The 23,910-nt window shown below is 41.8% G+C and overlaps 1 protein-coding gene across 4 annotated transcripts in view; it reads left to right on the forward strand.

Moving 5' to 3' along the window:
* The window catches only part of LOC101173858 (alpha-1,3-mannosyl-glycoprotein 4-beta-N-acetylglucosaminyltransferase C-like), a 74,981-nt gene extending 51,490 nt beyond the window's left edge, over positions 1-23,491 (forward strand). For 3 of the 4 annotated variants that reach the window (XM_011475771.4, XM_004069442.5, XM_078948379.1), the window contains exons 3-5: positions 20,050-20,192; positions 21,905-22,052; positions 22,143-23,491. In XM_011475771.4, the coding sequence (XP_011474073.1) occupies positions 20,064-20,192; positions 21,905-22,052; positions 22,143-23,302 (1,437 nt within the window). In that variant the 5' untranslated portion in view covers positions 20,050-20,063 and the 3' untranslated portion in view covers positions 23,303-23,491. Of the gene's footprint in view, positions 1-17,173; positions 17,295-20,049; positions 20,193-21,904; positions 22,053-22,142 lie in introns of those variants that run through there. The other variant, XM_078948380.1, reaches the window with a different exon arrangement.
* Positions 23,492-23,910: the final 419 nt, after the last annotated feature.

Raw genomic sequence — 23,910 nt, forward strand, 5'->3', positions numbered from 1 at the left:
GAAGAAAGGCGGGCTATGTAGCGATTAATTTAAAGCAAAGGCCTAGTTCAGGGGTGGCGAAGAAGTCGGACACCAAGAGCCGAATTTTTTCACTGTGTGAGTCATAGAGCCACACCACGCACTGACCTGCCAAGACGCGCACACACAAACACACAATTAAAGCTGTATTATTTTCCATAACACACTCCTCTCCCTACAATACAACAAGTATTGCACTTGTATTTGTTTCAAGGAAAGTGTCCACCCTCAATACACACATCAAATGCAGCTTAGCCAGAGTTAACACAGCGACTACCCTGGAGGTCAGATACCCCCTCCACACACACACAGGCACTCTCTCTCTATCAGTTAACGTTGTTAATAAATTCTGACTGACTGATGGACTTATCTCTGACACTTGTCTCACTTAATGCGCCTTCGGTGGGCCCTACAAGCCAGTGACCAGTTCTTCGTTTTGTCAACAGGACGTTTTTTTTTTGGTTTCTGGTTGTTTTTTGTTCCTAAATGAATCAACTTCCACTCAGTGTGATCTCTCTATCCAAAATATTCGGCTTGAAGTTCCACAGAGAGTGTGTGAGGATGCTTTGAGAACAGCTTGCTTTTCTCTCAGGTTTCAATGGGATTCCTGTGCCTTCATTTAACGGCTTCCCTTCCTCGCCTGATGTGAGCAGCAGAGTTGCTAACAAAGTGTTTCCTTTCTTTTACCTTTTCCAAGCAAAGAAAATTGCGTTCCTGATTTACGGAGAGACACAAAAAAGACAAAACTGAAGGCACACGAAGGAAAAACATGAACTAACTTGTGCCAAAGGAACAAGCCACGTAAAAACATGGCATTGACCTAACCCACCCAGAAGATGCAAGTTTACATCTTTGCGTCTAACATGCCAAAGTACTTCAGCAGAAAAGGTGGGCTTTCTTTGTGTTTACGCACACACACTCTCTCTATCTCACTCTTTTCTCTGCCTCTCTCTGACACACATAACTACTCAGTGATGTGCGGTTAGGTTACTGGCTGGTGAGTCTGAATCTGAAGTCAGTTTTACGATTATAAACTGAATATTTCACCATTTATCCTACAGAATTTAACTTGTAATTCTCATCAACATTCCTCTTTCAATGACACTTACACCAACAAATACACAAACATCTGGACAGAGCATCCCTCTGGTGTCTAAGTAAGTCATATTCACAATAAACACATTAAATACATTACATTTCAGATGTGGGTAGCATACATTTAATTTTAACCTTCAGTAAAAATGTGTTACTTTTCTAACTTTTCTTCTTTTTTGTTTAAACTAATGATTGACTTTTTGCATGAAAAACTGATAATTGATGGAATATTAAAATATTCACACAGGCCTTCTCGGTCAGGTGTGTTTTCCAAACTACATCTCAGAATTTCTTACCTTTCATCCCTTACTGCAGTGATGGGATGATGATCTGGTATCTCTTGTTTCTAGTGATCCTCTGCAGATCAGGTTTATATTCAGTTGTAGCCTCTCTTTCAGTTCCTTTACGTGAGTGTCGGTCAGAACGGACTGATGCCTTGTTTTCACGTGTTTCAAGGTAATAAACAGGAACTGGCAGACATTGAGGAGAACGTCAACAGCAGCTTGAGAGCAGCTGTTTTACACACGGGTATCCTTCCGTTCTCCAAAACGTAACAGGGCCTTCTTTCAAAGAGATTTCCGCTCAATCATCTCCGGTTCGCTCGCTGCCTCATCAGTGACAAGCGGGGATCTCAGGCAGTCGGTCTCTGCATTAAAGGATCCATGAGAAAAGTGATCTGCGGTCGTTTCTGCTGCAGGTCCTCAAACCGCAAAGTAAAGTTTCCGTCCAGCAAACAGCGTCACGTTCTGCGCTTTATTCATTTGGATTGCAGCCTTCTGCTGTGAGCTCCACAAAGAAGGACAGTGGGATGATGGCCGTTTTGAATGTTTGAAAAGCTTCAACTTGTTAATAAAGGAGACAATTTGTGTCAGATCAGGAAGAGTTTTTAATTTTCTCCGGGATACGTTTTGTTCTTTTCTGCCATGGACTATTTTACTTCTTCCAAAAGCTCATTATGATAAACATGGTGACGCCATTCCGTTCAGTAAAAAAGTAAAAATCTTCCCGTTCTTCCACAAACGTCCTGTGTTTATCTTTGTACTCTGAATTTCACCATTTTGACCATGAGGGTAACAGTCTGCACGCACATCAAAAGTTTAGTTTTATTTTTCCGGCATTGGGCGTAACCCGCGCAAATGATTGACGGTCACCTATGTTTAGGGAGTGGCATCAAAACACACACACTGTCAAAGTACTTTTATTATTGTTTATTTTTGATACCCTCTGATAGATTTGAGTGTGGTTTAACCCTTGTGCTATCCAAGGCACTTTAACATTGGGAGTTGGGTCATCTAGACCCACTAGACAGTGCTCTGAACCTTTTTTCTTCAATGATTTGTGATCTTCACTGGTGTCCATGGATTACATGAAATCTTTCCACCTTTATCCACCTTTGTCATGGTAGGGAGAACACGTCAATGTAAGGGGGGGTCATCTAAGATAGCACAAGGGTTAAGAGGGAAATAACTATGAAATGAGGCACAGTATGTAGAGTGACGTGACAACCCAACGTACCTAAAAGTGAGGTCAAATTCCCTTAGTGACACCGCGCCAAAGCTTCCCTTGTGATAAGAAACACAAGCTTAGAAAGGTTTGCATCCTATAAATCAGTGGTCCCCAACCGCAGGACAGTTTGTACCAGGCCACAGAGAATATAAACAAGACCTACATTTTTTTGATTCTAAAGGAAGTTTTATTTCTTTTCATAACATCTGAGAACATCCCTGTCATTCTCGATATAAGTCACTCTGTCACAAATGTATCCATTACTTTTTTAAAGCAGCCACTAAATTGAAACCCCTCCAAGCTAGCAAAGTTAACAAAATAAATAAATGAACCAGCAAAGAAAAAAAAACATTTGAAAAATCTCTTTTTACAGAAAAGAGTCAGAGAGGAAACAGAAGAGCCTTTAATTTCAAAATAAAAGAAATCTCTGTTTAATAGTCAAAAACCATGGAGTATTTACTTCAAATATATGGAATTATTGACACAGCTGTTCCCACAGACCATAATAATAATTCTGATTATTCAGCAAACGACTTTCGAATGTTGCAAGGATGGTGCTTATAAAGTTGTTCAAACAGTGGATTCGTATTTGCACAAAAAAACATTGAAGTTGTGTTCCAAATCAACTTTTCTTTTGTGGAGTTCATGATGGATCGCAGACCTGACCTTGGACTATGACAGTAGTCTATCTGAATTTAAGAATAACTATTTTGAAAACAAAATACAGAGCATTAATACATCAAAACGCATGATTTTGTAGCTTTATTCATTTTTTTTTGTTTTAGGCTCTAATTTAAGTTCTAAAAATTGATGACAAAACTATCAAATTAAAAACCTTTCAGCACAGACGAGCAGATTTTTGTTGTTTTTTTCCTGCAGTTTCTGAAAGAATTTACATGAAAGTGAAAGCATAAAGGTTTAAAGCTTCTTGTGAGAGGTGCTTTAGGATGTGGGAGTGTTTTTCTTGTAAGACCTCGCTGTCGTTCTTCCTGCTGTCAAAAAGCGTGCGTTGCCAAGCTCTTTTGATGTGTGCTATTGATTTCTTTGTAGGTGCGTTTGTGCTGAATCAATGGTAACTGTTTTTAAAAAAGAGCAAGAGATTTGTCTGTAAACGAGTTAGAAATCATAAAAAGCGTTCCCCAGAAAGGCTCTGGGGTGAGATTATCTTTGTGTGTTCACAGGCAAAAGATGCATCATGGTTCATGAACACGCTGCGGCTCTCGCTCTTTCCCGTGTTCCCCATACATTTTTAATCACGCCTGCTCCTCTTGTCCAGCAGCCGGAAAAAGGTAACTCCTAGAGTCTGAGAGACTCGTCTCCCCCCTCCACACACACAAACCCCTTAAAAACGCACGCCCCACCTTGATGAATAAGTAAACACATTGAACCAGGCAGAGATGCAGTTGGGAAAATTCCCAGCTGGAAGCAAATCATGTTGCTTCCAGCTGGTGTTTACCCGTTGATGATTCCACAGCTCGCTTTCTGTGAACTCTATTAACATTTTCCTTTGAGTCTGGATTCATGCGTCAGCTTTAATTCCGATCAGGAGATTACATTTCCCCGCCTCGGTCACACTTGTAACAACTCTTATGAAAGTACAGGGAAAAATGCTTGGCCTTCACGTGTACCTGTGTACCTGTAGTCCTTCGAAGGACCTTTCTTCATTTACCTGAAAATGTATTCTTTTCCATCTTTTTTAAGTCTTAAAGCCGGTTGTCTTACTAAAGTCCTTAGCTGGTAGTCAGGCAGAAAAACTCATCTGTAGTCTGTGCTCTGGTTTGCAGAAGGCCAGTTTGTGTCAGAGAAGATGGAGCTTTTTCACGCAATTTCACACACAGAGGAAAGGGAAATCTGATTACAGGTGTGGCGGTGTTGCTTACGTTGCTATGGAGAGGAAGCAAGAACAGATTAGGTGATTTTTTTATTTTCTTTTTAAAGTATATAACTCATTTTTTTTAAATTCCAGCATGTCCCATCTCATTTTTCATATCATTTTGGCTCCTGCTGGCTGTGTAAACGTGTCTAAGCATGCAATATCAATATTTAAAGTCTGTGTGTTTCGTGCAGTTCTCTGTCAGTCGTTTGTACATTTCCTGCAGAAACAGTTTGCAAGCAGAAGTTGCGGTTTAGTTGATACTTTTTTACAATGTATTAACAGTTTATTCATCAATTCATTCATCTTCTAAATCCGTTTTGTCCCTTCTGCGGTCACGGGGCTGCCAGAGCCTATCCCGGCTGGACATCCTGGACAGGCCGCCAGTCCGTCGTAGGGCTGGTTTAAATGCCAAAAAAAAAGAACGTCTCCCCTTCACACCACCAGTATTTGTCAGGAACTGGAGGTGTAGGACCCAGAATACAGGAGACTGGGCCTGGAGGCAGAAACTTAACATAGACAAGAAAATGGAAAAAAAAAACCTGACAATGACAAAATGAAAACCAGAGTCTGAGGATTAACAAATTAACAGAAAAATTAAAACAGCTTTAGATGTTTATTGACATGAACCTGGAGTGACTGGCAAGGGTCAACTCAAACTATCACCAAACTATGACCAAAAACGTCACTAAAAATCCAAACTAAACTCCACCCCAAAAGGGTAGACGCCCTCTGAGACAGCAACATTTGGGAGGAGGCAACCTGAACGAGCAACTAAACAGAAAAAGTTCAGGTTCCTGTAGCTCAGCAGCAATGAGGGGTTACATGTAGAACCCCTCTTTAAGAACAGGCACCAAAGAGGAGCAGTCCCCGCCACTCCACCCAGGGACAGCTCACCGCTCCCACAGGGGACAGGTCAACAGCTGAGAACAAATCTCCCACACCTATGTGCATGACGGCTAACTGGACTTCATTTCTCAGTCAGTCATTTCTCTCTACTGTCACTCACTGCATGTTCAGTACATATTACTCATAACATTAAGCTGATGCTAAACATTGTCCTCCAATCAGGCATAGTATTATGCCTTTGTGTCCATATAATCCTTCTTTTGATGAAGAAACAGCCTGGAGCCATAGAAACATGGACCCCACTAAGCCTCTTACAGTTCTGCAGTACTGATGCCAAAAAGCAGGACTCTCATTATATCCACAAGTAACGAGGTCTTGGTCTTGGCTGATCCTTGGTTTTTAGCAGCGAGCAGGAAACTATAGTTGTGAAATGTGGTCCACAACAGCACCGCACTATAGACTCTATCAGACAAATTAACATCTACTGTAACACAAATAGTTCAAATGTACCACTCATTACACTGCAAAAACCCATGATTGCCTAATTCCCAGAGCATTGTCAAGTATGTGATTCGAATGCACCATTCAAGTGATTTAAAGAAGAGCTTTATCAGACAAGGCCACCTGACAATTCTATTCTATTCAATTCAATTCAATTTTATTTGTATAGCCCAGATTCACAACAGCAGTCGTCTTGAGACAAGACTCAGATCATAGTCTGACTCTTGAAATAACAAGTCTTCATTTCCTCTGCTCCTCACACATGACTACAAAAATAAGGTTTAGATGTTTTCTTCTTTTACCACACGTTAACAGATACAATGACAGACAGTTGTTCAGCTCATATCCGTGGACAGAAAGCTACACAGGGTGATGTTTGCCATGGATCAGTAAACATGTGGCTGCACAGTCTGAATAAACACAGTGTGCAGTGTTGTTTATCAGCACCGCTGATTTGCCAGCAATGGAAAGGACTGATAAAAAATGTGAGTAACCTTCAAAGTGTTTGGTTTTAAATGCGTTCTTGAACGCGCATTTAGCATACGGTGTTTACATTGGACTGTCGCTACCCGATACTAGCACATGTACCTATAGTTGGAAGAGGCTTTGTGCTAAATGGCAGAGTGGTGTAAATCTAGTGAATCTAGCTTCAGGCTTTTTCTTTCCCCTCTTCTAGTCCACTATATATACGACTACCCTACCCCTCTGGCTTCTCCCTATCCCTCCAACTGTAGAGGCGTTTGGAGAGGTGAGGGTGTCCAAAAGAGAAACCCCGTAAGAGGTGCTTTAGGAGGGGGAACCGCGTTGTGTGGAGGAGAAACACATTTTTTGCTGTGAGTGTGCTCTGAAGCACAGAAGTTTACATGCAAATTTAAGTCATGGCTTTTTACTTTTGCATTCATTTTTGTAGTTATTAAATTGATGTTGTTATGTTTTTTCCGAGCGCTAGCAGCTCTGCAGTAAAGTAGCTCTCCGGCGACTATTGATGACATCACCGAGTGGGAGTGACATCCCAAATAGAAGACACTTTTTTTCTATAACTATCCACTTGGAGGCCTAAATGTAGGGGTAGGAAGAAGCTGTAGGGGTAAGGGAAGAATTTGGATTTAGCTTTGGTGTCATAGAATTCCTGCCAGGCAAAAACCACAATTATTATTTAAAAAAAAAAAAACTAATTTTCTCTTCCAAATCTAAGTCCCTGATTGGTTGTGATTTGTGTAGCCATGCGTGAATGGAAGAGTTTTGAACATGGAAGCCTGAAACGTGCGTTTGCATAGACTTTTTATTAAAAGTGGTCTCTTGAACCCGGGTTGTACGGGGGCAGGGTGAACATAGCATGACACCCCTTCAATGTCTGATGGCACGGACACGAAGAAATGAAATTGTCACATTGCTTCACTTGAGAACAGGGGTGCTCATTACATCGATCACAATCGACTTGTCGATTGCCAATGACCTGTGGGTAGATATTGGGTCATCAAAGATAAACAAACAAAACAATAAAAATCTATAGATAAAAACCAAATCAACAGTGAATAATTACCTCACCGTGAGGTAAGTCAATTGATAGATATGGAGAATGGCTGATCGTTTGAGACATACGACACTGCACCAGCGTGTTTACCTATACTGAGCGCACATTCTTTTTGCTATCGCTGCCGGCCCCTCCGACATTTCCCCCCCGGAGGACGGCCCCAGCCCTTTTATAGAGGCTCGGGCCGGCACACGTGTCTCTTCAATCAGAAGTGAGACCACGCCGCCTGCTCCCGGGTCTGCGGTTTCCACTTGGCGGGGTCTGAGCCCACTCAGGCAGCCCAGAGGCACGCGCTTCTCGAGCCCCCACCCACGGGCCAGGGACAACCAGCAGAGCATGAGTCGCTATCGTCCTGATTCCTGTTTTCATCATAAAACACCTTATCTGTTGAAGTTATCTATTGCCACAACAATAATATTATTCTAAGCTCTGGGGGCCAAATGTGGCCCGCTGTGGAGCATAAAAGTTTTGATTTTCTTAAAATAATAATTGGTTTGTATTTATTCATATCTAGGGGGAATCTGACTTTAAATATGGGACTGGGCAACTATACATTAGGACTAAAACACTGTCCATATGACCTAACCTGACAGAATCACATTTAAAAGGATTTATGGCAGAGTAACAAGTAAACACATGTTTCTATGCAACTGCAATTGTCACCTTAAAAAGTTGAAGTAAATAAATAATAATTTATTTAACATTAAGGAGTAGGTACATTTATTTTTCATTGCTTTTAGTTACATGTATAAGTTATATCTGTCCCTTTGAGGACAGACACTATGCTGATGTGGCCCTCAGTGAAAATGACTTTGACACCCCTCTCGTTTCTGCTGTTGTGGCACGCACCTGCAGAGGAACCGGCTCCATTATCCTCCTCGATAGTACACAGTATAGTACACAGTATAGTACACAGGGATAGTACACAGTATAGTACACAGAGATAGTACACTCCCTCCAGAGCCCACATACTTTTCACGCATGTGGTGTAGAGTGTCTTCTTTGTCATGTCTCGAACTCCCCATCTCCTGTGTTACCAAAGGCAAACAGTTTATCTTCATCCTCTGTCCAATCCTCGACATACGGGGAGAGGGTCAAGGACAGAAAAGAATGTTGCGAAGTACCAGTCCAGCCGTCATTGGGAAGTCGAAGAAAATGTTTCCACTGGGCAGGAACAGATTTCATGACGTCATCCACTACTTTAGCTAGGAGCCTGGGGCGTAGACTAACCCGTTGTCTCATGGCTTCCAAGAGCAAGAGCAAGTGACCCGGCTTCACACAACCAACATTTCTTAATGCTGATCTAACTGAGTACGAATTCAAGAGATAAGAGTCAATCAGAGTGTTAAAAAACAAGAGAGAGAGAGAGAGAGCTTACAGAGGAGTCAAAACAGAGATACTTTATACAATTGCAGGAAATGCTCCCTATTCATCCCCAGCAACTCATATGAAGAAGACCAGAGTTTGAACCCCTGAGAGACACTGCGTTTTTGTAAAACATACATGTAAGTGCATAGCTGAGCTTTTCTAAGAATAAAAAAAACTCTAATCACGTGTGCAGACTCATCAATAAATCAGCAGACTGAGCTGATGATGAGCTGCTTCACTCAGAGCAAAGAACACCTGCCACGTCCTAACAAGCAGAATTAAACAGATTTAACACTTCATTTAAAAAAGAAATGCAATGAGCATGCAAATGCAAAGCAAAAGGATTTTTTTTCTATTCCTGTACCACTTTGATCAAAGTCTCATCCCACCCACACAAGGACACAAACGCAGCAGCTCAGCAGTGTCCGAGTGGGACCATGCGCTGCCTGGATGCTGACAAGCAGATGAACAAACATGTTTACCAAATGGTGTTGTTGTTCAACATGCAGGCTTATTAAAATGCCATCTCATTTTAGACACTGAAAGCCTTTTTCTAAGAGGTCCATTGTTTTTTCTGAAAGCACCTTCTCTTCATTATCATATTGGGCTTATTAAGTTCAGCTAGAAGTCGTACATATTCATATAAAACGAAGGAATGGAACGAGAGAAGCCAACTATAAAGCTTCTGTGCAGTGGTTATAAAAACAGGCAGTTTGGCACTGTGCATTCATGCATTGTTGATTTGTAACCATTCATTCACACTACTGATTTTCTTATGCCATCAGAATATTATTTTTCATCTAAAATTCTTCAAACATCAATTATTTCTCGTTTCCTAAAACAATATTTGTCTGCATGCAACTGATTAAAACCTTCTGCAAACAGTTGTTTGAGCTGTAATGAAACAACAGGACCTGCAGAGGAAGAGGCTGTGCTGGAAGACCCAACACTCCTTTCAATTTTTCATTTTCTCAATATCTCCCCTAACTAGATTGATGATTGCTGTTAAGCCCCTTAGCGGTGATGTTGGCCTTGTGTTATCAGTGAACCTCTACGGCAGAATTCCTCACTGTTTTAATGCTTCAATTTGCTGCCCGTCCAAAGGTGAGGATAAAAGATGTGCCTGATGAGGCCTGCAGTGGATCCAGCACTTTTAATTAAAAGCAGGGTTCTTATGCTTCGTTTGGCTTCTGTTGCTTCGTTTTGTGGTGCATGACTTCAAGCGATGCCTCAGTCTAATTGTCAGGCACCTTGAAAGGAACAAAAATGTAAAAACTGTCTCAACCAGGGGTGCCCAAACTTTTTTCCTCAAAGGGCCAATATCTAAATGTGATCGTGGACCGTGGGCCAAATACAATACGTTTTTTGTATGTCATTAAATAAAAGCAGAAAACAAAGAATATGCTTTAATGTGTTTATTTTGATTCTGTATTCATCAAGGTAACACACAAAAATAAACATTCTTTCAAACCATTAAACATAACAGCGAGGCCTCACTGGCAATTTTCAACTAAAAAACAAAAACAAACTAAAACAAACTTTTTTCCAATGAAAACAGCAAACTGCGATCCTTAATGAGAGACATGGAGCTGGTCTTTTGACTTAATCAGTGACTGAATGTTGGGCTGCAGCTTACTCACTGATAGTGTTAGTATGTCTTGCAAGTGTGAGTCTGTGAGGGTCCCCCTGAGTTTGATCTTGTTCAGGTTCATGAGATTAAATGTTTGCTCACAAATGTAGGTGCTGCCAAACAGAGATAGCATCACTTGTGCATTTTTTCTCATCTGTGGGTATCTTTGTTTTGACACATGTGGATAAAAATCCCTCAAGGGTAGTGATACAAATTTGCGTCTTAGCTCTGTGTCACATTGAAACTCAATCAACTCCATCTGCAAATGCTCTGGAACTGAGTCGGGACTCACGCTGAAGGGCTGAGAAAAAAGCTCCATGTCACCTGCAGTCTTCTTAAAGTCCACAAAGCACAAATCAAACTCCTTATTTAAGTTGCTGAGAAGTTCTCCATATTCTGGCAACCTGTCCACCTCCACATTCACGTCTCTCAGGCTGGGGAAGTGTGCAAAGTTTCCTGAAGAGACAAAGTCAAATAAGAATGCGTCCATTAGTATAATTAGCACTACTATGAGGTACATAAGCTACAGGACACAAAAGACAACAGAGCAATGAAAGCAAACCCACAAAGACAAACAGTTACGTTTTCTGTCAAACAGGCGTAAGCACCACGGACAGCGACACATCACAGCGACGGACACACATGGAGCAGCACGTGTTACAATCACAAATAACAAACAGCCAAAAGTCTGTGTGCAGCATGTTAATGACTTACCTGCTGAAAGATGCCGGCAGAGTAGTTGCAGCTTCATTTGGAAAGCCTTTATGTGGTCAAACAGCTCCGTTATGATCTGTTCTTTGCCTTGAAGTTTAACATTCAGATTGTTGAGCAGGTCGGTGATGTCCACCATAAAGGCCACGTCGAAAATCCATCTTTTATCAGTGGGGATTTGTGTGTCCCTGCTCGCACTCGACAGAAACTCCGCGATAAGTTGGCGCAACTCAAAAAATCTTTTGAGCACAGTCCCCCTGCTCAGCCAGCGCACCTCCTGATGGTAAAGAATATCTTTGTATTGCGCATCAACTTCATCCAAAAATGCTCTGAACTGGCGGTGTGAGAATGCCTTTGAGCGGATGCAGTTAATGATTTTAACGACATCGCGCACGACGTCTGCCAGTCCGATCGTCTTTGCACACAGCTGTTCCTGGTGCAGGATGCAGTGGTATTGCGCTACCTTTCCCCCACACTCTGACCTTTCCCCCACACTCTGAAACTTTTTGGGAAATGAGAGCAGTGAGGCCAGCTTTTTTCCCAATCATGGCAGGTGCACCATCAGTTGTTATTCCAACCATTTTGTCCCAACTCAAGTTATATTTGTCCAGGACTCTTGAAACCGCCGCAAACAAATCTTCGCCTTTTGTCGTCCCTCGCAGCGTCTCAAGTCCCGCCAACTCCTGTGTTATTTCCATGTCAGCGTTAATTCCCCGAACAAACCAAAAGCTGCGCTGAATCAGAAATGTCTGTGCTCTCATCACATGCCAGTGAGAAAGCAACAAAGTCTCTTGACTTTACTGTTAACTGATCTCTAATGTCCCGAGACAAATCTTCAACGCGGCGGGTCACTGTGTTGCGCGAGAGGCTAATTTGGGAAAAAACTCTTTCTTGGGAAGGGCACATTATTGAAGCAGCTGTGGACAGGCACTCCTTAACAAAATCTCCCGTTGAAAACGATCTCCCACTCTTTTCAATTAGCGCCGAAATTTCGTAGCTGGCCCGTGTGGCGCAGTCTTGTGCTGTCGAGGGCCTCGTGAGGGTGGCTTGCTGTGACCGAAGTTTCGATAGCAGCTCGCTCGATTTTTTCTTTCGCGCCTCACCTTTGTATCTGGAGAAGACCGCATGTTTAGTTTCGTAGTGGCGACGTATATTGTACTCTTTCAGTACAGCCACGGATTGCTGGCAAATAAGACAAACAGCCTTAGAAGAGATTTCTGCAAAAAAATAATCATCCTCCCACTTTTGTTTAAAATGCCTCTTATCCGTGTGCCACTGCCGTTGTCGTTCCATCTTAACAAACTGAAAAAGTCTTAGAGTCGTAAATCTTCTCCAAAATGTAAGGATTGCCCTATGGTGCGGTGCGCTTTATGTGTTTGTGAGACTTCGGTAAAGAGGACGTGAGAGAGGACAGCACAAGAACGGTATGCAGAGCAGTGAGGACGTAAAAGAAGACACTCAGTGCATGGGGTTGAGAGGGGGTGGCAGCGGTGGGCAGCAAAGGTGCTAACAGCGCCATCTGGAGAACAAAAGTAAATTACAGTCATAGACTTTTCACCATCATAGACAATGGATGTGAGGTTAAGGGGTTTTACAAAAACACGGCGGCTTGCGCAGCCACGACTCGGCGGGCCAGAAGAAAACCTTTGGCGGGCCAAATTTTGCCCGCGGGCCCCACTTTGGGCACCCCTGGTCTAAACAATCATATGCACAGTAAAAATGCCCTAATAGTTCGTCTACTTAAAGTTATCGAATGTATAGTTTCTGTTAATGAAGCTTTCTCACTGCCCTCTGAAACGGCGTTCAAGCAGCCTCTTCCAATGAATAGTCTCTGTAAACGCAAATAAATGCACATTTTAAAAGTCTCCCATAGCAACGCAAGTTTTTACAACCGTTTTCGGGCTCCAAGTACAAAATGAAAGGCCATGGCACACGCATTGAAAGTTAAACCAGTTGAACTTTGACCAATCAGGGACTCGGATTTGGTAGTTGCATATGGATGGCGTCCCTTTTCCTTCACGGAAGCTAAATTTAAACATGGCGGAGAAATGAATAACTGCGGTCCTTCTTGAACGTGCGTCACATGCCTGCTGGGAACGTAGCACAAGACGGCGACGTCTGATAATTCTCACAATTACAGCGATGGAAAGCAGTAAATGTTTTACATTTGAACATTGCCAATTTTAACTCCACCTCTTTAGTACACACGCATTTTACCTCCCACAACAGCACACACTCCATGCAGGGAGAGGGATCCCTGAGTTCTCTGGCAAGACCACGAGCCGGGGATCACATCACAACTGAGTGCAGCTATCTTCATGATTCAACAACTGAGTTCAAATTGTTATGGAATCAGTTGGTTTTCATAAATATTTGACATCGTCTCCATTTGCATTTCTGAAGGTATTTAAAGTTCCAACATTTCAATGCTGCACAAATCTAAACAGAAGTAACCAGAGTGCTAGCAAAGGACAAATAAAGCACAGTGAGGTCAGGTGCTACAACAACATGTTGATGTCTTGTGGGGTCCAGAAGACCCCACTCCCAACTTAACGTGCCTTGGATAGCACACGGGTTAACCCTGTAAAGCTCATCAAAGAATTGATCGAAAAGGCTGTTTTTGGAATAAAGATTTTTTTTAACCCTTTGGTGAAATGCCCCCCAGAAAATCACGCTTAATAAGAGATAACACTAGTTAAGACGTAAAATTATTGACTGTTCGGGGAAAGAGCTCCTCATTTATCCACTGTCTCCATTTTGATCCACACACATTTAACAGGTGTAACTGTGTTATAAAGAATTAATTATCAACAAATTTAGCCTTTTTTTCTTCAATTTAGCAAATAGTAATAAAAAAAAAAACATTGAATAAAATCGATTTTTTAAAGACGCACTTCAATGAAAAGTCATGTTTTTAGCATTTTAACATGTTATTGTAGCTTTTTCAGATAACAGAGGACAGATGTCAAGAAAATTAAGATAAAGATGCATTTCTGAGTATTTCTTTATTCTACCTGTTTTTGTGAATCAGAAGCCGACAAAAAAATGTAGTTTGAAAAAGATTATATTAACTACACAACAGGCCACAATCTCCTTTCTCTGCTCCATTCTAATGCATCCACTTGCAGACAAATAGATCCATGTACGTCTTTGTTTTCCTCGCCTGAGCTGGAATCTGCATACAGCTGCATAGGTCCAACATTGATCACCATTTTTGTTGCACCGGTAAGGTTAGTTTGAGTGTGTGGGGGGGCTGTAAGATAGTGGGAGAGAGTGTAAACAAAGGGATGATTGGAAATGAAGATGGGAACACTCCACGCCAGCAGTCTCAACCACAACTCGGAGGTGAATTTCTAATGAAGTCCTGCTGCTCTGCAGAAAATATGTCCTAGAAAACTATGCAGGTTTTTTTTGTTTTGGCTAAAAACGGCACAATCATAATTAAAAAAACACTGTGAATGCTTTTAGAATGGATCAAAAGATGATTAGAGTGGGACCTTTTGGAACGATTGGATCATGCCAATGAGTTACAGGTCTCAGAAATGCCTCTGTCAGATGGTTATATGAGGTTACATTTAAAATGGAATGATATGACACATTTAATTCAATTTACACATGTCATAGTCTTTAACATAAAACAAAATTGTATTTATCTTTACAGAAAACGTACAAATCTAATAATTTACACAATTAAAGGCTGTCTGTTTTTTTTTTGTTTTGTTTTTGTTTAGCTAAATCATTTTTACTTAGTTTAAAAACTCAGTAGGGGTGGTATTTTATAAGCTTGCTTGTTCCCACTCCTTTTCAAGCATTAAATCAGGCTCTACTTGACTTTAGTTAATGATCATTATTTAATTAAGCAAATGTGACTTAGATGTATTTTTTTTTGCTTAATTTTCTGTTTTTTTTATCTATGCATTTCATCATTTCTGTAATGAGTTTGATAAATCTGTAGACATTCTTTAGTGCTTTACTTACATTGCTTGAAATCCATCCATCCATCCATCCATCCATCCATCCATCCATCCATCCATCCATCCATCCATCCATCCATCCATCCATCCATCCATCCATCCATCCATCCATCCATCCATCCATCCATCCATCCATCAAAAAGACTACAAATCAGAGAACATCTGCTTTAGGATCACATGTATTGATTCTAATGATCACATCTCTTTCATCATTAATTCCAGGAGTTTTACTAAGCTGTGCAGTATTTCACATTACAATAGATTTTATCATAAGCCAACACGATTCTCCATTTCTGAGGCTTGTGGGTGCAGTACTTCTGCTGTACATGCAAATTGCATTTGGAGTGTATTTACCTTTCAGGTCAAAGACGAACATAAAAGGCAATCGTAGTCCCACTGGTGGCACCCATAATGAGGATGAGCTCTACTCAGCAGTCGATGCTTTGACCCATATTAGCTCTCTGCTCGGGGCCCAGAGAGGCACAGGTGGAGATGACAGCAAGATTCTTTTATAGACATGCAAGTATGCACAGGCACTGACACACGCACAAACGCACTCGTCGCCACCATCACGAACAGACACACAACCAGAGGCACACATAGTGTTAGTTCATAATCAAAGTTTCACAAAACTTGACAATTTGTAAGCCATTAGCAGCGGTCAGCAGTGATTCTCTAGCATACTTTGGTGCTGTGATGATCCACTTTGAAATAACATTTAAAGCTGGGCTGTCATTACGATTCAGGCTGCACTGGTGTTTAAACTCTCAAATCTTTAACTCTACTCATATTTATGCAAGATGACACATATAAAGAAAGAATTCTGATTTAGTTCTGATGGCAAAAATTGTGAAACTGCAGCCATGAAGAGGACGCCAGCAAACAAAGAGGAGCAGGTGGAAGCAATATGTGTGCTGGGTACCAAACCACATCCTTTCAATCCCAGAGCTGAAATGATCCTGAGTGCTCGGGTTTGAAAAAATGCGCCCGTCAGCTGATCATGAGGGATGCATGCATTCCTCTTTATTGGATGAAAGCTGTGCAAAGGCAGAATCTCCTCAGAAACACAATCAGCCACTCTAGCCCTCAGTTTTCAATTGAAATTTATGAATAAATTAAACAAAAAAATTGCATTTTTTTTACTTTGATCAGCTGACCGTGCTACAAAATGTATAGAAATTATAATTTTCCGATTCTTTTTTTGCAATTACAATGATTCCTGTAAAATTGCAACATTCATAAAAAATAAAATTAACTATACATCTGCAATTAAAAATCACTTCCTCAAATATTCAGAATTCATCAAGACATGAAGTTGAGTCAGCTTTCACAGGTCTGCATCCCTGCAGAGGCTCACAGCACCCCTATCCATCATCCTGTGTTCAAATGAATTCAGGAAAAGGCTTCTGCTTAGCATGCAGCTTCCATTTCAGCAAATCATGCAGTTACACATATTCCCACATCGGAGCCTCCCTCCACATCTAGTCGCTGCTGCACAAACATGCAAAAAATATAAAACTATGTTACCTGTTGAGAGGACAACTTCATAGGCATTGCTGGGTTTGAAGCATTTTACGAAAATTCCACCTGAAACGGGAACCTTATTTCTTTGACAGATTGCACTAAGAAAATCTGAAGCAGTTTTTTTTTCTGTTTTGTTTTCCAGCTGCCACTCAGTATTCCAGTAAAAATGTATACCTGAGACAAATATGCAAGAAGCACAAAAAAAAATATTGCTGCAACTAATAAATTTAGAAGATATCTTTGGAAGAGGAGGAGCACTTAAAGATCAAGAGCACCTTTGTCATCATCAGGCATCAGAAACCAAAATCTTTGTGTCGGGGATCACATCACACCTGAGCCGGGGGTGTCCGTGTCCCTGAGGAGTGGGTTCTGGTCCTTGCCCCCGGGTGCTGGGCCTTGCCAAATTTCCAACTGTGGCCGAGACTGGTCGGGCCATGTTCACAACACCCCTTGTGGGCCCCCTTTTCCCTTGTCTGCCCAGCTGTTGGACTGGACGAATTAAAAAAAAAAAAAACAAAAAAAAAAAAGAAGTGATAATCTATGGGCATGGGCAGGTGTGGGCAATTCCCTTGTTATGTAATTATGAGTGAAGCAGATAAAAGGCCTGGAGTTGGTTACAGGACTCGTGCTTGCATTTTGAAGATTCTGCTGTGAACAGACAACATGCGGTCAAAGGAGCTCTCCATGCAGGTGAAAGGAGCCATCATTAAGGTGAGAAAACAGGAAAAAAAACATGCGAGAAATTGCTACAGTATTAGGGGTGGCTAAATCAACAGTGTGGTACATCCTGAGAAAGAAAGAAAGCACTGGTGAACTCAGCAACGCTAAAAGACCTGGACGTCCACGAAAGACAACAGTGGTGGATGATGGCAGAATCATTTCCATGGTTAAGAGGAACCCGTTCACAACAGCCAACCAACTGAACAACACTCTCCAGGAGGTAGGCGGATCAATATCCAAGTCTACCATAAAAAGAAGACTGCATGAAAGTAGATACAGAGGTTACACTGCAAGATGCAAGCCACTCATAAGCCTCAAGAATAGGAAGGCTGGATTGGACTTTGCCAAAAAGCATCTAAAAAAGCCAGCACAGTTCTGGAAAAACATTCTTTGGACAGATGAAACCAAAATCATCCTCTACCAGAATGATGGCAAGAGAAAAGTATGGAGAAGGCGTGGAGAAGCTCATGATCCAAAGCACACTACATCATCAGTAAAACACTGTGGAGGCAGTGTAATGGTCTGGGCTGCATGGCTGCTAGTGGCACTGGGACACTGGTGTTTATTGATGACGTGACACAGGACAGAAGCAGCCCAATGAATTCTGAGGTGTTCAGAGACATACTGTCTGCGCAGATCCAGGTGAATTCAGCCAAACTGATTGGGCGGTGTTTCATAATACAGATGGACAACGACCCAAAACATACAGCCAAAGCAACTCAGGAGTTTATTAAAGCAAAGAAGTAGAAAATTCTTGAATGGCCAAGTCAGTCACCTGAACTTAACCCAATTGAGCAGCATTTCACTTGTTGAAGACTAAACTTCAGATAGAAAGTCCCACAAACAAACAGCAACTGAAAGCCGCTGCAGTAAAGGCCTGGCAGAGCATTCAGAAGGAGAAAACCCAGCATCTGGTGATGTCCATGAGTTCAAGACTTCAGGCTGTCATTGCCAACAAAGGGTTTTCAACCAAATATTAGTAATGACAATTTTGTTTTCAGTTCTTTCATTTGTCCAATTACTTACGAGCCCATGAAATGAAGGGATTGTGTTTGAAAAATGCTTCAGTTTTTCACATTTTTATGCAATCTTTTTGTTCAACCTATGGAATAAAAGCTGAAAGTCTGCACTTCAATGGCATCTGAGTTGTTTTATTTCAAATTCACTGTGGTAATGTACAGAAACTAAATTAGAATGAATTTGTCTCTATCCAAATATTTATGGTCCTGACTGTATGTCCTCCTTTGCTGCTGCAGTCGAGGTCGGTGCCGGCTCAGCTGGCTGAGCGATGTCATGTTATCATGGCAACGCGTCACACCAGTTGATAAATAGTCCAGTGCTTGAAAAAATAAAAAGAATAAAATACAAAATACTGGTTGAATATTTATTTCTTTTGTGGGCATGGTTTAAGCGGGATAATGGCCTTCGAAGTGTGCATTATCAGAATTAACGTTGTTTTTAATGTTTCATTTTGATTTGATTTTCAATCACAAATAAGTTGTTTCTGTTTTCTTGCTAAGGGGTTTCAGTCAGTCACCTGTTCATGATGTTTTTTCTGTTATTTAAGTTATAAACTGACCAATCAGATGCCCCAATAAAATGATGTCATCTCATGTTGACAGTCGGAATATTTGATTGACAGTTTTTCCAGAGCCTGCTTTAAATTGGGAAGGGTGTGGCCTTCTAACAAGCTCACTCCTGATTGGTGGTTATCATTGAAGTAATGACTCAGACCGACTAATCACTACTTACTAATGTTATCTGGCTCCAACATGGTGTATCGCAAAAAGTGGCAACTGAATTGACTTCATTTAGTAAGTCATTTTCTGTGGGTGACGTCACACTCGCTCAGTCCAGTTCTCATATTCAGTCAATGGTTTAAACTATGATGAAAGAAATGAATACTTCCTCACAATTGTAAGTCTGTTTACGTCAGCGGGAGATTTGATTGGCTCTTGCACAGCCCCCATCAGGCCATGTAGGATAGCACCGTCCCTCTCAGGATCTGATTTAGCTTTGTGACATCTGTCATTGGCTTTCCACTTTCCTCCCTTTCTGCTGCGTGTGTCTCTCAGGTGCCGCTTTGGAGCCTTTTCATGGCAGAAACACAAAATGGCTCACTCTTTCCAGATGCTTTTTCCCCCTAAAATGGAACTCAAGCCATGAATAACTCAATGAATAATAAGTTGTTTATTCAGCCATTGGGCCCAGCAGCAGGCCTTTGCTGAAATTGTCCCTGTCACCTGGGAACACGCTGATTCTCACACGGAAAGCTGTTTTTGTATCATCAGAATTAGGGAGGTTGTTACAGGATCAGCGTGTGATTGGGCAGAGAGTGAGCGGCGTAATTTCATTTAGTTCTGACTGTCAGTTCTATAAGTAAACATCACAGCGGCCAGCGCAGAGAACATTTGTTTTCTGTCAAGAGACGTCACAATGGTTTAATGACTTCTCCAGCATCATCTGGCCTGCATGAATAATGCTCAGGGACACCAGATGACTGATGCTTCGCCTTCAGAACAGCCAGTATAACGAGCAAAGCGATTCATAACCAGTAGTCATTTTGTGTCCAACTTGACGCCTTAAAATCAGCCCGCTGTGTTAGTCTCAGTGCATTCGGTCACATCTGTCATGTTGAGCGGCTCATCGATATTTAATAATGATGATGATTTGTTGAGTTTTATGACTGTCTGAGCTGGCTTCATTCCTTTCAGTGACTACTCTTGTCTTTGTCATTTTTGTGCAGCGACACACACGACTATGAGGCTGCTATGGAAGTCTGTGGACAAGATGAGGTGTCTGAGGAAGCGATCCACTCTGCCGGTCCTCACTTTCCTCGTCACTTCTCTCCTCTTTTTCAACGTCTACATGGATGATGGATATGTGCTGGTGAGTAGGAGGAGACAGAATAATTGGCATTTGCATTAACATCTTGAGCTTTTACTAATGAGACAAGCCTTAGCCACTGCTGCTTTTATGCGCGGACACGGGTTGTCTGCAGGTGACAAATAGGCAAAGCTTCGTAGACCACTTGGTCTCTGCAGATTTTTTGTATGGGCATGCTGCAAGCGATGAAAACAAGCGGGTTCTTGCATTGTGGCGTAGACGAGTGAGAACAGCCCCTTCCAGGATTAATCTGCGCTGCGGCACACAGAAAAATGGAATGGGCGGAGCTAATGTTGAATCCCGTTGATTGTCTGTAGGTCATTACGACAAAAGAAAGTGGCTGTATTCCTCTTCGCCACCCATCATCCATCCATCCGTCTGTCCATCCGTCTGTCCGTCCGTCCGTCAATCCATCTTATTCCACTCATTCGGGACCAGGTCGCGGGGGCAGCAGTCAAAGTAAAAATGCCCAGACTTTCCTTCGCCCCAGCCACTTCCTCCAGCTCCTCTGGGGGGACCCAGAGGCGTTCTCCCCGAGGGGAAGACCCAGGACACACCTGGGTCTTCCCTTGGGCCTACGCCCAGTGGGACATGCTTGACAGACATGCCCGAGGAGGCGTCCAGGGGGCCTCCGGACCAGATGTCCAAGCCACCTTAACTGACTCCTCCTCAAAGACATTGTCAGGCTTGTCACTGTGTCTACAGTCACCAGATAAATCAGCTACACAATCTGGTGTGTTTCATTGCATTACTACCAAATTGGTTTAGCTGGCAACATACATTCAGTTGCCACACATTTTGTACCTTAAGCCTGAAAACGGACAGAAAATCTTGCGTAGCTAAACATAAGAGAGAGAGTTTTGAATGCGTAAGCTCAAAACATGCGTTTGTGCACTTTTATATAGAATTTTCCTTGGAAGTGGTTATTTGAACAGGTAAGTTGCTCCTTAGCCCTTGTGCCATCCTAGGCATTTTAACATTGGGAGTTGGGTCATCGAGACCCACTAGACTAGACAGTGCGCTAAACCTTTTTATTTTAATGATTTTCACTGGTGTCCATGGATTACATGAAATCTTTTCACCTTTATCCACCTTTGTCATGGTAGGGAGAACACGTCAATGTAAGGGTGGGGTCATCTAAGATAGTACAACGGTTAAATGGGTTTAACCCCAATATGGGTCCATGTGACTAAGGCTTTACAAACAGGTTTGAAAGAACCAATATTCTTTTTGGACAGAGCTGGTCACATTTCAAAGATTAAGATCTGTCCAATAATTTACATAAAAACAAAACTGAGGTTCTGCAGGACAAAGTAGAATCGCAGCAAGGGGTTTGGGGGAAAAACAGCACCTTTACAAAAAAGAAAAAAAAAACTATGCATCATTTTCTCCAATATTGTGAACAGCAAACCCTGTTTATAAAGTGACACAAAGCTCACAAAATATCAGGCAAGATGTCTCTTGCAAAAAAGTATAGATTGGAGATGTGTTTTACTCTGTCCTATTTAGTAGAATAGACCAACATTGGGGAAAATATGTTATTAAAAATGTACAATGACATATACGTAAATTCAAAGAATTTACAAACTTACACTGTCATCTATAACTGCCATCACTAAAGAAATGTACCTAAAATTAGATATGGTTTCATTCCCATCATGACAGCTACTATAGTTAAAAATGAAAAATTCTAACTTGCATTTCTTGTATTTTAGGAAACAGAAAAAAGACCCCTGGGAGACACACTGACTCATCCAGCAAACTCTGAAAGATACAGTCACACATTGCGGGATCTGTCAAATTTCTCTGGCAGTATAAATGTAACATATCGCTACCTCGCTGGAGTTCCTTTGCCGCGCAAGAGTAAGTTGTTCAACCAGAATGACCTATTTTACTTGTAAGATAGAGGCACTCAACTGTGAAATGACCAAGCTGACCTCTTTTTTTCCCCAGAATATCTCACCATTGGTTTGGCGTCTGTCAAGAGAAAAAGAGGAAACTACCTGCTGGAGACGATCAAATCCATATTTGATCAGTCAAGTTATGAGGAGTTGAAAGAGATCGTGGTCGTGGTCCACCTGGCAGACTTCGACCTGGTCTGGTGTGAGAACCAGGTCCAGGAAATCACCAGGAAGTTTGCTCACCACATCATAGCTGGACGCCTGTTGGTCATCCAGGCTCCAGAGGAATACTATCCCTCTCTTGATGGGCTGAAAAGAAACTACAACGACCCAGAAGACCGGGTTCGTTTTCGTTCGAAGCAGAATGTGGACTATGCTTTCCTCCTCAACTTCTGCACTAACCTGTCCCACTTCTACATGATGCTGGAGGACGATGTGCGCTGTTCCAGAAACTTCCTGACAGCGCTGAAGAAGGTGATTGCCTCCAGAGAGGGCACCTACTGGGTAATGCTTGAGTTCTCCAAGCTGGGCTACATCGGGAAGCTGTACCACTCCAGAGACCTGCCACGTTTGGCTCATTTCCTCCTCATGTTCTACCAGGAAATGCCTTGTGACTGGCTCCTCATCCATTTCAGGGGTCTGCTGGCCCAGAAGGACGTGATCCGCTTCAAGCCCTCACTGTTCCAGCACATGGGCTACTACTCCTCTTATAGAGGAGCAGAGAACAAGCTGAAGGATGACGATTTTGAGGAAGACTCCATTGACATCCCTGATAACCCCCCTGCCAGCCTTTACACAAACATCAACGTCTTTGAAAACTACGATGCCACCAAGGCTTACAGCAGCATTGTAGATGAGTATTTCTGGGGGAAACCTCCCTCCACTGGTGACTTCTTCCTCGTAATCTTCAACAGATCAACAAAAGTTAGCAGAATCAAAATTGTGACGGGCACAGAGGACAGACAGAATGATATTCTTCACCATGGAGCACTGGAAGTTGGCCAGACGTCAGTGGAGACCAAGCAGGGCAGACAGTGTACATCCTACATCACATTAGGGGAGTTTAAAGCTGGCAGCATTGAGGTCAACAAGGTGGACTACAAAATTGGTTTTGATATCGAGTGCATTCGAATAGTTATTACAGCCAGTCAAAAAGAATGGCTCATTATAAGAACTATCAGTCTATGGACCACACAGCCTGCCAGCCAATGAGAGGACCAGAAGTTCATCTCTGAAACGTTTCTGTTCATTTTGTCGTCAAATTGACTTTTGCTGTTTTGTGAATGCAAATCAATCCAAATTTTCTTGGGTTGTTCTTGGGCTGTAAAATTTCACTGGAATGTATTAAAAGATGTGTACATGGAAACCTTTATACTTATTTAATTGTCTTTTAAAAAACTATCCTTGGTTGGTGTCATTTTTTTTCTGTCAAATCTAAATTTATGGTTGAAGAAATTCAGCTACAATGTTCTAAATGCACCGTTTCCTCCAAATTTTCTGAGAAAGCTTTAAATAATGGAAAAAAAGTGCAGGACGTCCTTTTTTTTCTTGCTTTTATTTATTACAAGTCAAACATTGCTTTAAGTGGCTGATTCTCACTTCTAAAAAGAAAATCTCTTCATAAAGAAGTGAGATAAGGAGGGAGAAGATGGTTTGTTTGGTTTCAAGTGGTGCTCAAGTGTCACAGAAAATATTTGAAGGTGTCAACAATGCAAAAACTGTTGTCAGGCAACAATTTGAAAGTGCTTGAAATCCCATTCCTTTTTTACTTATGATTATGCAGCTTTTAGGCCAAAAAAAAAAAAAACCTGTGGTTTTCA

This window comes from Oryzias latipes, chromosome 6 (assembly GCF_053564925.1).
Source record: "Oryzias latipes strain Hd-rR chromosome 6, Olatipes_Hd-rR_3.1".
Taxonomy (NCBI): domain Eukaryota; kingdom Metazoa; phylum Chordata; class Actinopteri; order Beloniformes; family Adrianichthyidae; genus Oryzias; species Oryzias latipes.